At 42.6% G+C, this 15,525-nt stretch overlaps 1 protein-coding gene across 7 annotated transcripts in view; it reads left to right on the forward strand.

Moving 5' to 3' along the window:
- LOC135216681 (papilin-like) overlaps positions 1 to 15,525 on the forward strand; it is a 382,576-nt gene that overhangs the window by 308,403 nt on the left and 58,648 nt on the right. For 6 of the 7 annotated variants that reach the window (XM_064252077.1, XM_064252084.1, XM_064252080.1 and 3 more), the window contains exons 5-13: positions 745 to 827; positions 1,844 to 1,906; positions 3,705 to 3,855; positions 4,702 to 4,906; positions 5,082 to 5,260; positions 5,567 to 5,699; positions 6,055 to 6,181; positions 6,300 to 6,513; positions 15,271 to 15,450. In XM_064252077.1, the coding sequence (XP_064108147.1) occupies positions 745 to 827; positions 1,844 to 1,906; positions 3,705 to 3,855; positions 4,702 to 4,906; positions 5,082 to 5,260; positions 5,567 to 5,699; positions 6,055 to 6,181; positions 6,300 to 6,513; positions 15,271 to 15,450 (1,335 nt within the window). The remainder of the gene's footprint in view (positions 1 to 744; positions 828 to 1,843; positions 1,907 to 3,704; positions 3,856 to 4,701; positions 4,907 to 5,081; positions 5,261 to 5,566; positions 5,700 to 6,054; positions 6,182 to 6,299; positions 6,514 to 15,270; positions 15,451 to 15,525) is intronic. The other variant, XM_064252078.1, reaches the window with a different exon arrangement.

The following is a 15,525-nucleotide window of genomic DNA, read 5'->3' on the forward strand; positions in this document are numbered from 1 at the left end:
CTGACTCTCATCATACGTTTTACGAGGAGAACTGGTACCGAACAATTTAATTTTTTCACTCGAGTTCATCTAATCATTGACTTCTAAGTCACTTTCATCTTCTTTTCGTTATTTTCTCGTTCCTTTCCCTTTGTTTGGAATCACTTCCTTCGATTGTCTCCAGTGAAATTAAACCCTCTCGTTTTCCGTGCCGTTCTTTTAGTACCAAAATTTTTTAGTTTTTTTCGATTGGTAATTATAATTTTTGTTCTCAGAGTTTTGCTATCTCTTTTCATTTCCTTTTGCTCTTGCTTTACTTATTATTTGTTAATTTATTCAATTTATGTGAGACAAGTGATTGAAGAGGTGGTATAACATTCTTGTGTAGACGATTTTCAATTGAGAGTCCAGATATTGGTTTTATATTTATATTTTTTGTAATTAAAGTGGTGTCTTTAATCTTCTCCATTTTTTTTTTAGATCGTGAGACTTCATAAACAAAAGACGAAACTGGCCCTAGTCTTTTCCTATTACTTTCTTGCTTGTCTATTTATAACGAGTTGTTTGTTTATTTATAACGAGTCATGCACACATTATGGCCCTCCGCATAATATTATGTATAGTCTTGTAAGCGCGAGTATAATATAAGTTGATTTCTTTTTTCTGTTATATACTATTGAAGATAAATATTGTCACTACATTAGTATTTCTTGACATTTGTTTATTTGGTTACTCAGAATTATTTATTTTCATTCGCTTGCACAGCCGTGTCAATCAGGCTCCAAGGATTACAGAGAAGAACAATGTGCGCGATTCAACAATGTCCCATTCGAAGGAAAATATTACAAGTAAGTCATCTTTTCTCTCTTATACAACGACTAGATTTCAGTTTAGTACTGTATTGGATTTTATATGTGTTTTCCACTGCCTGAATGTTCATGAGTTAATGTCTATTTTACTGTTTGTCGAAAGTCTGTGTCTTATTCCACACATGATCTCTTCACAATAAAACAAATATGCCTTCCAGGTTATGCACCTTCCTTTTATCAGACTTATTCCCTATGTTGAGAACTAAAGCTGTAGGTAAATGGATTATACAGTTTATGTAGGCATATTTTGTATTAAATGTGGTTGCTTTCACTTGACATGCAAACGAACGAAGCTTTAATTGACTTCAAAATAGAGTTCGTACTTGTTAACGTCGCGTTAAATGTATCCAACTAAATTAAGAATAAATGACAATGTGTTTAATATGCTTGTCGTGTTTTCGTAGGCCGTAAACATACCAGCAGTTGTTTAGAGGTAGTTCTTTGCAAGATGTCAAGAGTCATGCATAAAACTCGCATTTTTTTTATGCAGTTTAATTCTTTATCGTTTCATGTTAAGTCTGTTTTTAATTGATGTCCAACATGTAGCATTTATTTATAGGAAAAATTCATGCAAAATTTTTCTCTCTCTCTCTCTCTCTCTCTCTCTCTCTCTCTCTCTCTCTCTCTCTCTCTCTCTCTTTCTGTCAACACTATATCTACTTTTATTGTAACCTGACATGTATTTCATCCTTCACTTCATTGTTTCCGTTTTATGTGCAGATGCTTTTTTGAAATATGTATCGTGTTATAGACTTTATCGTTTTCTTTCTTGCTTCCCTGTTAGTGTAATCACACTGCTTATACTGTCTCCTTTGGCAGAAAGCATATATTTGCGACCTCAATTATACGTAACTGTGATATCCTCTCATTTCGTTGTCAGCTTTTGTTCAGCTTCTTGTTTTTCGTTCCCATGATCCATGTGTTTGTTTCCTTGCATTAGCGATCTTGATGATCCTCAACCTGATGCTCATGATATTGTGAAATTCACTCCACAGTTGGGTGCCTTATCTGGACGATCCTGCGAAATGTGAACTCAACTGCCAGCCAGAAGAGCAGAGGTATTTTGATTCACTGCTCTCAAGCACACCCACTCGCTCGCGCTTAACCAAAGACACACGGGAGCCTTTGACTTGTTTCGGAAAATAACAGCAATTTGTATCAGTCTGCATGGTATAATGGTCTGAATTGCTAGTGACAGAGTAACAGAACAAGTCTCTTCACTTCTTTTTTCTGGAGAGCCTCAGAGGTGCTCATTTTACGCCAAAACAAAGATAGAATTTGAGCTGGCTTTCGACATCTGTTGATTGTGAACTACTGACGTCGAAATGAATTTGGCAATTGTCCTAGATTCCATTAGACTCATCTTGATTGACTGAGAATGATTCCTCGGCAACTTTCATGTTTTAATTCTAATATTTTGTCACTAGTAGTTTTTAAAGTAGGGAAAAGGGTTCAGCATGTGCTTCTTCTTTCAGGTACGTCTGGTCGTTGCTAAAGGCAATGAAATGCAATTAATATTTGCTCGTTTTTATTGTGGCACTTTCTCCCTCCAGGTTGCTTGGTGGTGATATGGTCTCTACGCAGACATATTCCGCTTATATCATTTTTATCTTGCTTTACCCCTAAAACAACTTACCCTTAAAAAAAAAAAACTTTAATATTGTCAACTCACAATGACCTACCCGTAGTAGGTCATTGTGTTTAACTATATTGGGTGATCCATTTTAACAATTAAGCACTACACTGAAAGGATTAATTTTGGATTTTTCCAGCAGTCTATGGTGTGATTGCATTTTTTCAGTTTAATTCTGCTTTATCCTTAAACCAATTACCGTAATTATCAGATGCAAACCATTTATTTGGGTTGTAGTGTGTGAGGCATTTTTAATCATTAAACTCCATACTAAAATTAAAAACCATACTAAAACTGTTGAGTTGCATGAGAAATTAATTGTAGCAGTAGTCGGGAATTATCATAATTTCATTTTTGTTTATATGTAACAGTTGTTAGATCCATTTGCATGTTTAATATAAAAAAAAAATTAACCAAAGGTGGTGGCATGTTTAAAAAAAATCATATGGGATTTTCATATTATGCATTCCATACCTGCGATAGTGTAGTCTATAGATGTCCTTTTCAGTACTTTTCCAACGTCAAACATTCACTTTCGAATTTTAATTGATCACAAGGTATTTGTGTGACCTCCTGTAGTTTTCCGGTAATTTATGCTTAATGGTATCTTAGTAGATATTTGTTAAACTCTTGATAAACTGATGAAGAAATTTCTTACGAATTGGCAGTTGTAGGTAGAGTGATGTTTTTCTGGCAAACTGCAGACAACTCGTCCTTTTCATTTAACTTTTGATTTAGTAAAATCTCAAAGGCACCATTATAGTAATGTGTTCATTAGTGTGTGACAACTTTCAGAAACCAGGTATACAGCATCTGCTTTTAATGGAAAAGGAAAATAATGTTTTCGCTGAACGTGCTTTTTTTAAAAATAAATATATGAAATATGTTTCATTCAAAAGCCAAATTGATTTTATTCACATCATCTTAATGGGTTTGTGATTTTAGCTTTGCCGGATGAATGTATGTATATTTATAGACGAAACACCAGTAAAGAAACCAACATCAACAGTGTGTTATTATATGCTGTATAGCTCGGAGATAAGCACGTGACATTACTTTGTTGATTTTTTATTATTTTCTGGTAAGTGCATAGGGGAGGGGACGGAAGAATCTTCCACGTAAGGACAATTCATTCAAAGTTCGCTGTCTTATATTCAGTGGTTTTGTAGAAGCCATTTCCATTAAGCTAGAGGCGACATTAATATTGAGTTTTGTTACCACAGCTGGGTGCCCTACCTGAAGGCGCCGAAGAAATGCGAGTTGAACTGCCAGCCTCAGGGAGAACGATTTTACTACCGCCACGCTCCCAAGGTGGTCGACGGAACGCCCTGTGATAGTGAAGGCCTCGACATCTGCGTCGACGGTCGATGCATGGTGAGTCGTATTTCATTCTGAGTGTGGTGGATATGTGGGCTTCTATGTTAGACACCAGTTCATTTATGACGTATATGCAACTTTTTCAAGATGTTGTATATGATCGAATTGGCGAAGTACGTACTTGGGAATCCATATTATTAGTGAATTTATTGTGAAATCATTATCTGTGGTTTGTGTTTGAGTACGTACAATGCTACATTGGCTCTCTACTAACTTTAAAATTATTAAAAACTATGAAAACAGTAACTTTCTTTAAAGATGAGAATAATTTAAGACCCATTTCTTATATTTAAATCTTGGCGTATTATTGAAAATACAATTTTAAAACTCTTTAAGCTTCACGGGGACCGCTGTCCTATCCGCCTTCTTCTGACGATGAGGACAATAGATTTCGTAAAACTTAATGATTTTGAATGGTTTCATAGCAATTATTCATTCATATTGTCCAGTGCCTGCCCAGGTTCAGTTATAATTGCATCTATTCTCTCTAATATGCTGCTGTATACAAGATACTTTCATTGATACGGAATTTTGTCTTACTCATAATCCTGTTTCTATTTATCTGTTTTAGGTCTTGCTGCAAATCATGGATGTTTCTGGTAATTGTTGTTTTCTTTTGCAAAACTAGCTTTTCTCTATATTTATTTAGTAGCTGGTACATATACATGGGACCCAGTGCTTGGCCTTTGGTCTAAATTCTGTATTCAATTCAATTGGAAGTCACTGAACCCTGTGGTGGATGACAGCCGCCACTACCCCGATAGATTAGTCATGTTACTTCTCAATGTTTCCCCGTCAGCATTTGAGTAACGTTAACCTTTGGTGGACACTGATCTGTTGCAGCCAGTGGGATGTGACAAGATTCTGGGATCATCCGCCAAGGAAGACAAGTGCAGGGTGTGTGGAGGCGACAGTTCCACTTGCAACACGATTACCGGCGAATTCACGAAGGAGACTCTGACTCAGGGATACAATGACATTGTTCTCATTCCGGCAGGAGCTACCAACATTTATGTGGAAGAACTTAGAGCGTCCAACAATTATCTGGGTAAGAATAAAATCAAATAACGGTATAGGAATTGCAAATATACGAGACGTTCAATTTTTTCAAGGGTGAAGATATTACCATTCATTATGTTTGTTTGTTTTTTTATTCGTTCATGCAACCCAAATTTCGTCTTCTCTAGTTTTCAAATTAATCTTTCCTCTTTTGTTTCACAAAGCTGTGAGAAACATGACAGGATACTTCTATCTGAATGGAAACTGGAGGATAGACTTCCCCCGAGCCATGCAGTTTGCTGGTACAACTGTCCATTACGAGAGAAAAGCGAACGGAGGAGGGATTTTCGCTCCCGAAATCTTGCGGGCGAAGGGACCTACCACGGAAAACCTGATTATTGTGGTACGTAATATGAGTAAGGGATTTCATTGGGTGGTCATGAGAGGAGTTTATAACACCAGTATTACAAAATCCGAGTGTATGTAGGTGATCGCGGCAGTTGTATACGCAATGTTGTATGCACGTGGTTTACTCTCTCTTTTTTATTAGTCTTTGAAACTGCCAGTGGCTAGTTGAATTTGCATAGTCAGTACAGTGCTGCATAGTCTGACATACATTTAATGCACTTAGAAAGTAATTTTTTTATTAAAGTATCTTCAGATTTTAAATTCTTTCCTTTTCCATTACCATAGAAGTGTTTTGTTCCAGATGCTGTACCAAGAACGAAACCCTGGCATTACATATGAATACAGCGTTCCAAAGGAAATTACACAGGCAGAAGCAGAGACCTATGACTGGTTCTATGGGACGTACGGAGAGTGTTCCGTATCGTGTGGAGGAGGTGAGCTGAATACATGTCAATCCGCGCTTTTTGTGACTAACTCCATCATAAGTAATTTGTTATCAAAAATACAAAATACTCTATTCGCTTTGTTATTAAGTCTAAGTTTCCTGACTTTAATTGGGCTTATGTTCCCTTTTTTTTCTGTTGGATGCTTATGGACATTAGGTTGCTAGTGTCATGATCCTTTCCATAAAAAAAAGTGAGCTACGATCTTCTCTATCAAGAGAACACAAAATGCTTGTTGTGTGGGTCCATTACGGAGTGTAAAGCTCATGATCGCCGATCGGTCGTTACTATATGAGTACGAAATGATTATGGGTTAGAGATGCAACTATAAGTTCAACTGTTCCAGGTCACATGACGCGAAACGTGAGCTGTGCGAGGACAAGCGACTTCGTACCGGTGGCTGAATACCTTTGCGATCCTAGACTGAAACCTGAAGGAAACACTACTTGCAATGAACATCCTTGCCAAGCCAGGTAAGCACTCTAGTCCTATCACTCTAACTTTCGGCTTGGTATAGATACATTTAGGAAGATCTGAGAGAAATTTAAGAAGGTAAAACTCGACACATTAAAAAAGTGTTTATCCATATAGCTGGCAGATGGGAGACTGGACCCCGTGCACGACATCTTGCGGCACAGCTGGCTGGCAGTACCGCCACGTGTACTGTGGTCAGACCTTTGCAGAAGGACGCCTCTCTATTGTTAATTCCTTCATTTGTGAACAACACGCCCCACACCCTCAGTCTGTAAGGCAGTGCAATACGCAGGAAGAATGTGCTTCATGGCATGTAGGATCTTGGACGCCTGTGAGTATCTTTTGATATTATTATAATGCTAACATTAAGATTCGCAGGAGTTTGAGAAATGGAAGCAGCTGCAGGCTGATACAAAGGATATCGGCGGGAAGTCAGGAAGGAAAAGCTTTTATATTCATTCTTTCTGAAGGAGAAGGAATTGCTACTGAGGCTTATTTCACGTTCATTGTGCTTTTCGCTTACTCGGGGAATAAGCCTACAAACTACTGTTGCTGCTGTTGTTTTTCTTGTTGTAGGGGGTGGGGGGGGGGAGTGAGGAAAGGTCTGTGGAAGAGCCTAAAAAGATCTGGAAAAGGTGTTTCGTATTGAGTTAAAAATACAGGAATTTGAGTATAGGATATTTATGAATTACTTATTAGAAAGAAAATTTAAAAAGTAAATAAATAATGTTCATGTTAAACAGTACAGAAAAATTATTCCTAATAAAGGGATTTTGACGTAAGGAAAAATCTATTTCTGGGCGATTGGCTCGTGTCGCCAGCGAAATATCCTTTAATCTATTATTTCTAGGGTAAATGTACTAACACATACCAGAGAATAAATAAATAAAGAAAAAGGTCAGTACAACTGACTCGCTCACCCTCCAAGAGGGTGTCGGTATGAACACTATGGCGAGTGAGACCACTACCACGAGCCGCTTGCCAATAGAAATCTCCCACTACAAAATCCCCACAAGAGGGGAGCCGACCCACAGAGTGGGCAGCAACTACTACTACTCCATCCCATGCTGCCGACTGCTGCGCCTCTGGTGGCCATCCTGAAGTTAGCAGACAATCTTGAGCGATGGGATGGGTAGGGCGGGATTTCGCTGGCGACACGAGCCAATCGCCCAGAAATAGATTTTTCCTTACGTCAAAATCCCTTTTCTGGGCTCAGCTCGTGTCGCTGCGCGAAATCGTACCAGAGAAATAGCACAAGATTGTAAAGAAAATTCAACTAAACAAAAAGGGGTCTCAAATAAAAGATAACATAAAAAGAAGAAGGAATAATAATTGCTAATAAATATACATATACACAATGATACAAAATTAGAAATATTACTTAAATTAAACTTAATGCTAATAATATTTCTTAAAATTAACTTAATTTTTACATATATACAGGGCTTACCTGGAATATATGTTAAAAGCAGTATCTGTGTATAGATATGTACAAAGAACTCAAAAGCAATTATAACAATAACTTGAACAGAACTAACTTCAATAATAATATATGAAGGGAATGTATATGACTTAATATACAAAACCCGTAACCATTGTAAATAAGATGTATCCCCTAGCATAAAAATAAGGGGATCACATCAAAGAGATCAATACATACAATCGATTGTGAGTGCCCCTAGCAAAAAAATAAGGGACACCCACCATATCACCATAAGAGCAGCTAAGACCCAAGGTAAACGTAGATGAACCTGACAGGCATAGACGAACTGTTGGGTGAGACAGGTAGAAAGGAGGACTGGATCTTCTACTAAAGATTAAGCAGAGTCGGGGGAAACTATGTTACCCGCCGCAACTGCTGAAAATTTCAGAGCTTCCAAGGACTTTAAGTAATGACGCTTAAATACTGTCGGCGATTTCCATCCAGTATATTTTTTCAACTCATCGAAATTCATATGTTGGAAATAGTTAATCGAGGTGGCTACTGCCCTGACATCATGTGCTTTTGGGAAAGAGTCAGGATTGGCTTGCTTAATAAAGTACAGGATCTGCTGCCTGATGCCTTTAATAGATAAAGTACCACCTTTTTCTCTCTTAAAGAGAGGACCCGATGAGGATGAGGAGGTCCTGGACAGAAAGGCTCGTAAGGTCGATACTGGGCAAAGAGATATATCTTGTGGAAGGGGTACAACCTTCCATGGTTCCCACCTCATCAAAGGATCTTCATTCTTTGCTATAAAACTACGTTCCGGAGAAAGTAGCACTTCCCCTGAGGGAAGAAATTGAATATGATCCGGATCTCTGGATAATGCCGACAGTTCTGAAATTCTAGCTCCTGAGGCCAAGCTTAATAAAAATAGAGTTTTTCTTAAGAGCATTATAAATGAACATGTGTCATTATCAGTTTCTGAAGCCAGCTTTAGAACATCATTTAAGAACCATGATACTGACGTAGGCCTTACAGAAGGTCTAAGTCTAGCACAAGCCTTGGGAATAGACGAGAAGTAGGAGTCTGTCAAGTCTATGTTGAAACCAAATTGAAAAATCTTTTTCAAGGCTGACTTGTTTGTCGTAATGGTGCTAGCTGCTAAGCCTTTTTCAAATAAAGATCTGAAAAAGGATATAGCTGAATTGATTGTCATGATTCTAATATCTGATTCTCTCAGGAAGGTTGCTAACTTTTTGACAGCCGCGTCATACTGTCTCAAAGTTGAATCCCTTTTATCAGATTCCAAGAAGAGAATATTTTGAGGGTCAATATTCGCATCTCTTTTCGCTGCAAACTTCATGAAATCCATAAAGTTAGGGTTTTGAGAATTCCTGAGGAAGCGAACACAGTCTTCGTTTGCACTGACTGGGAGAGCCTGGGACTGGGAATTCGAAGAGGACGAAGACCCAGTTCCAGAATTAGAGGGTACCAATTGCTCTTTGGCCAGTCTGGGGCTACTAGAGCCACTTGACCCTTGAATGTCCTGAGTTTGTTCAGTACCTTCATGAGAAGATTCACTGGAGGGAAGACATAAATCTTCTCCCAGTTGTTCCAGTCTAGGGCCAGGGCGTCCGTGGCATAGGCCAGAGGGTCCAGGTTGGGGGCCACATAACATGGAAGTTTGTGGTTCGCTTGGGATGCGAAGAGATCCACTTGTAGGCCTGGAACTCTCTGGAGAATCCATTGGAACGAACTGCTGTCCAGTGACCATTCCGACTCTAGAGGTATTGATCGGGATAGAGCATCTGCTATGACGTTTCTCACTCCAGCTATATGGGTGGAGGAGAGGTGCCAACTGAACTTGTCCGCCAGGGAGAAGATGGCTACCATGACATGATTTAGATGACGTGCTTTGGCTTTGGAGCCTCCCCTGTTTATACAATGGACTACCACTGCGCTGTCTAAGACTAGCTTTATGTGGGAGTACTTCGGCGGACGTAACCTTTTTAGAGTCAAGAACACTGCCATTGCTTCCAGTACGTTTATGTGGAACTGACGGAACTGAGGTGACCAAGTTCCCTGAACTTTCTTGAACTGAGAATATCCTCCCCAACCGCTTAACGAAGCGTCTGTGTGGATGGTAATCCCCGGAGGAGGAAACTGAAGGGGCACTGATATCGATAAGTTTCTTGACTTTTGCCCACGGGCGTAGTCGATTCCGTAGAATCTGAGGGACTGAGGATAATTTGTCCCTGGACCTGACATTTGCTCGTGAGCGCCAGATTCTGGTTAGGTCTTTCGTTTGGCTTTCATCAAGATGTTTTGTCACTGATGCAAACTGGAGTGAACCCAGGATCCTTTCCTGGGTTCTTCTTGACGCAAGTTTGTGACTCAGAAATTGCTTTACTGACTTCGCTATTTCTTTCCTCTTGGCTGATGGAATCGACAGAGTATGGGAGGATAGATTCCATTGAATGCCCAGCCACTGAAAGTTTGACTCTGGAGTGAGTCTTGACTTGGTCCTGTTTATCTTGAAGCCTAGATATTCCAGGAACTGAATCACCTTCAGTGTTGCTTTGTGGCATTCCTCGACTGTTGGAGCCCAGATTAACCAATCGTCGAGATACGCTACTACCATAACCCCTTGCGATCTTAGTTGTTGAACTACCACTTCCGCCAACTTCGTGAACACCCTGGGTGCTACGTTGAGCCCGAAAGGAACTACCTTGAAGGAGAATGCCTGATCTCCTATCTTGAAGCCCAGATATGGACGGAAGTGCCTTGCAATAGGGATATGATAGTAAGCGTCTGTAAGATCGATAGAGGTGGTGACGGCCCCACGGGGAAGTAAGGTCCGTACCTGCGAGATCGTGAGCATCTTGAACTTGTCGCAGCGAATGGCTAAGTTTAAGCGGGACAAGTCTAAGATTACCCTTCTTTTTTGTGAGCCTTTCTTTGGAACGCTGAACAAGCGCCCTTGAAACTTTAACCTGTTGACTCTCGCTATAGCTCCTTTCTGAAGGAGGTCCTCCGCATACTCCGTCAATTCTTTGGATGGAAGTTGGCGGAAAGGTCAGGATGGGGGCGGGTTCGCTACCCAAACTCCAACCCAGGCCTTTTGGACACAATGCTTGCGCCCACTTGCTGAAATTCCACCGGTGGCGGAAGTGAAACAGCCTCCCTCCTACCTGAAAGTCCTCATTGGTGTTGGTAGCCTCCGCGGCCTCCCCTGAAATGCTTTCCTCTATTAAAGGACCCTCCCGATCCTCTCTGACGAAAGGATCGCTTACCTCTGCCTCCCTTACCCGAGCGGTCATACTTCTGGGAAGCCTGGCCCTCGAAGACTTGATTGAAGGCTGGGGAGAGAGCGTAAGAGGTGGAGGGTTGAGGCTGTGAAATGACATAGATAGGCTGTCGATTGAGCCTTGGAGGTAGAAGGTTGGGCTGCTTGCACCAACGGGACAGCTGGAACCCGGCTGGGTAAAGTGTGGCTGTTTCTTTTGGTAAGGCTGGAAACGTCTGGGTTTCTTCTGAGCCTTACCTCTGACAACTTGATCTTGGCGTCTCTTGGCCGTAAGACCCCAACGATCTTTAAGGCTTTGGTTAAGCCTTGTAGCCTCTGCCTGGACCTCCTTCACCATCGCATCTGGGAAGAGGTCTGCTCCCCAGATGTTCGATGCAAGCAACTTATTCGGTTCATGCCGAATCGTTGCTTCTTGGAGGACATGTTTCCTACAGTTTGTTCTAGCCGTGGCGAACTCGAACATATCAGACTGCACCGTTTGAGTCAGTGACTTGGTGATCAGCTTAAAAAGTGGCTCAGAACCATAGGAAATGGTAGCCACCTCGGTCATGGCCATGGTATTGATAGACCTGGCCAACCTAGACTTGGCATCAAATTCTGCCTGAATGAGGCTATCTGGAAGTCTAGGCAGCTTCTCACCAAACTGCTCCATAGCACAGTCTGGTTTGAGTTTGCCCGCAGAAAAAGTGTTGGGCAGATCTTCCCACAACTCACCGGCTGAGGGAAGTAAAGGAGACGTAGGGTCCGCTTCTTTCAGCTGAGGCAACGAATCCCCCTTCTGGGCTGCTGGAATGGTAACCGTAGCAATCTTTGTCAAGAAAGGGAGCGGGGTACTCTCTTCCATTGTAAAGATTGTGAAAGGACTCTTAAACGGCTGTATTTTCGTGTTCGAACAGTCCATGTCCTCTAAACACCTGAGCCATTCTCTTTGAGCCTGGTCTCGTGAATAGAGGACTGTCTCTTTAGGTACCTTATCGTCTCGAGTCATGGCAGAGGCGGTGAGCCTGGCGTAGCCGATGAACGGAGGCTGAAGGTCTTCCGGGTAGAACTCGAAGTCTTCAATCCTCCGAGTTCCACATTCCGGGATAGAAATAAGCCCGTCCTGGAAGGGGGCGTATGACGCTACTCTCCAAGGATTGTTCATACTGAACGGAGGTAGAGAGTCATACGGAGGCAATTGCGCTCCCCTGTGCTGAAGGGTGGGGGAGAAGCTAGCGGAGCTTGGCTCAGTCCGGCGATAATGTTGTCCTGGGAGCTGATCCTATCAGACAACCGGGAGAACATCTGTTCCATACTGGTTTTTAGAGACCCCACCAGATCGCCCACTTGTTGCAACAGGCCAGCGTTGGGATCCAAAGCCGGAGCTGCTGCGGAGGTGGACGGGTGGCTCTGAACCGGAACCAAAGGTAGTGGAACGGTTGACTCCGCTGGAGTGTGTGATCTCTCCCTGGAGGATCTACTCCTAGAGGATTTGGAGCCGGACCCGGAAGCTTTAGACCTCTCTGCTCCGGGGTTTTTAGCCGGAGACTTACGAGATGATGATGACGCCGACGCCGTCTTTTTAGACGACGACGACGTCTTAGTCAAGGTTTTTACTGCTTGTCCTTTGACCTTAGGTCTAACGGAAGCATCAGGAGAAGTATAAAGTTCTGTACCTGTAAAGCCTTGGAAGGATGGAGAGTTTGCAGGGGTAGAAGATCCAGTGGCACCCAAGGGCATCCCTTGGGCGTCCAACGTACTCACCTCGACCAACAGGTCGTCTACACCTACCATGGGTTCAATGTTAAGATCTAATGTCGCGACTTCCGAGGAGATGTCCTGGCCTGGATCCGTCAACGAGGCAGCGAGCTGTTGTTGGATGAACGCAAAAGTCGGGGTCGCCTCTGCTGGGTCGACGTAGCCCGTTGACTTGCCTCCGGGGAAGATCAGGACCGCCAACCTCTTCTCGAGAATGTAGGGCATACCCTTGGCGGTGTTCTTCCCAAAACCGCCGACCCAGGCCCGCAGGGTTGCCAGTGTGGTGTCCTTCACAGCCGGAGCCTGGAAGAGAGGGTATTTATTAGTTTTTAAGATTAAACTTAAAACTAAAACTAAATTAAAAGCTTAACTTAAAATTATAGGGGATGCGAAATCCTCTGTATTTTTATCTTAAGTTTAAGAAAGATTAGAATTTTTTAAACTTAAGAACTATAACGAAGTAGGGACTGGCTAACGGAGTTGGAAATACTTACCCCGTCTAAGAGCTGGCTCACCAGATCATAACAGATGGTGCATGTCTCGTGATACCAGACTTGGAGGTCCCCGTGCGGAGTCGCGCATGGAGCATGGGACCGGCAAACTTCATGTCCACAGGGGTCTTGAAGCGTGGCGGCGCATCCCGGATGCTCACAGTTGGTGGTCTGTAAGTGAAAAGACACATGAGCATCTTAAAGGCTATCACTTACAGGCTAAAGGACAGAAGAACTCCGCTGCATGCCGGAGCTCGGAAAAAATTTGGGCATAACCCCTCCCTTACCGCCTGAATAGGCTATAACCCCGGAGAGATCCGGTGAGGCAGACAAGGGAGGGGGGATGGTTTAAGGTAGCTTAAGATAAACTTACTTAGTTTAACATAACTAATTCTTAAACCTATAAAAATCGAACGTACCGGACTAAGTCCAGTGCGTGGCGGAGCGTGTCGCGACCTCAGCGCGACGGAGGGGTTAGTAGAGACCAACTGTATGCCTCAGTCCACCCTGCGGGGTGAACTAGCACCTTTCCACTTGGATGCCGGAGCTCCGGTAGAAAAGGAGCCCCAGTAAGGTGGGAAAGGGCGAGAGGGCACACAGACTCGCGCTAGCAACGGAGCGACGGAGAAGCGACGGAGGGGGGAAAGGCCAGTCCCCCCCCCCCTAGCCATCCGGCCGGACCGAGAAGCTGGAGAGGTCGAGTCCAGTCTGGGTCTGTCCCGTCCCTCTACTCCCTCCGCCTGGGGGGAGAGGGAGGCAGGCTCGGGTATGCGGAGCGAGCGTGGGCAGACCAACCCTCCCCCCGGCCCTATGGAAGAGCGGGAGGAGGGAAGATGACTGGACAGGCGTCTGGCTGCTCCGTGATCACGTAGTGACCACGGGGCGGTAACAACAAAACAATGAAACGATAAGGCCTAGAATACACAACCGGCTGATCAGAGAGAAGCTATAAGGAAGCAACCGAACTGAAGAGCGGTAGCGCATGGGCCCTATGGGCCATAACCTAGGCTAGATGAAGCCAGACGCCTACACTAACAAAAACATAATAAATTAAATAAAACATTGAAAGAAAGAAAACAAAATAGTAGGAGAAAAAATCCAGGAGTGTACGACTAACCCGAAAGAAAGTCTACCACTCAAAGCTAGCCGGGGCCGATACTAAGAGCCGTGGCTAGGGTCTGGATAGAAGAAGCCTACGTAAGGTAAAAAGACATGCATGCATGACATAAACCGCGTAGACTGTACCCTAAAACAAATAGGATGACTAAAAATAGAGCGTACTAAAGTAAGGGAAGGTTCTGGGTATGGAAGACCAAGAACGAACCCGCCACGAGGCAGAACCATGCTGCCATGCTTCCGACCTAGAGTTCGTATTTATACCTAAAAAACGGCAAATACTGACTCAAGGACGGAAAAAACCAAATAGCAATAAACATTGAGTACTTAACTTAGCTGCTGCGATGGCTGCACGCTCCATGATGAGTAAATCCAAAAATAAGGGCACAAAAACACAGAGCAAAAAAGGGCACGTGTATACAGTCTGCGCTAACTGAAAAGGATGGCCACCAGAGGCGCAGCAGTCGGCAGCATGGGATGGAGTAGTAGTAGTTGCTGCCCACTCTGTGGGTCGGCTCCCCTCTTGTGGGGATTTTGTAGTGGGAGATTTCTATTGGCAAGCGGCTCGTGGTAGTGGTCTCACTCGCCATAGTGTTCATACCGACACCCTCTTGGAGGGTGAGCGAGTCAGTTGTACTGACCTTTTTCTTTATTTATTTATTCTCTGGTATGTGTTAGTACATTTACCCTAGAAATAATAGATTAAAGGATATTTCGCGCAGCGACACGAGCTGAGCCCAGAAAAATATAGTGTATTTATTCTAATTTTTGTTGGTGAAACAAGACTCTGTTTGACCGTAGATTTTAGCAAATTTTAATTTAAGTTAAGTTAGGAATAGAGCGTTTACAACTTATACGTGAGGGGAAAATCTTGCACGCATCCCTAGTAAGGCTTGTTAAATTATTAGACCAACTACAGTTGTACAGTGAAATACTGTAAGATGCCATTACATTTTCTGATCACATTAAGACAATAATTTTGTGATTTAATGAATTTTGATTTTTCTGCAGTGCAATAAACTTTGCGGCGTAGGACGTCAACATCGAAAAGTTCAATGCCATATCAAGAGGGATGACAAAATAAACGAGCTGGAAGACCATCACTGCCAAGAGGAGAAACCAGAGACTGAAAGAACCTGTGAAAATATTCCTTGTGGTGGAGTGGACTGGGTTGCCTCAGACTGGACAGGGGTAAATTTTTTTTTATTTTTTTTTTTTTAATTATAGGTGTAGAGTTTAAGAATTTGGAGGCGCAAATTTCTGAAT

The sequence above is a fragment of the Macrobrachium nipponense genome, chromosome 6 (assembly GCF_015104395.2).
Source record: "Macrobrachium nipponense isolate FS-2020 chromosome 6, ASM1510439v2, whole genome shotgun sequence".
Classification (NCBI taxonomy): domain Eukaryota; kingdom Metazoa; phylum Arthropoda; class Malacostraca; order Decapoda; family Palaemonidae; genus Macrobrachium; species Macrobrachium nipponense.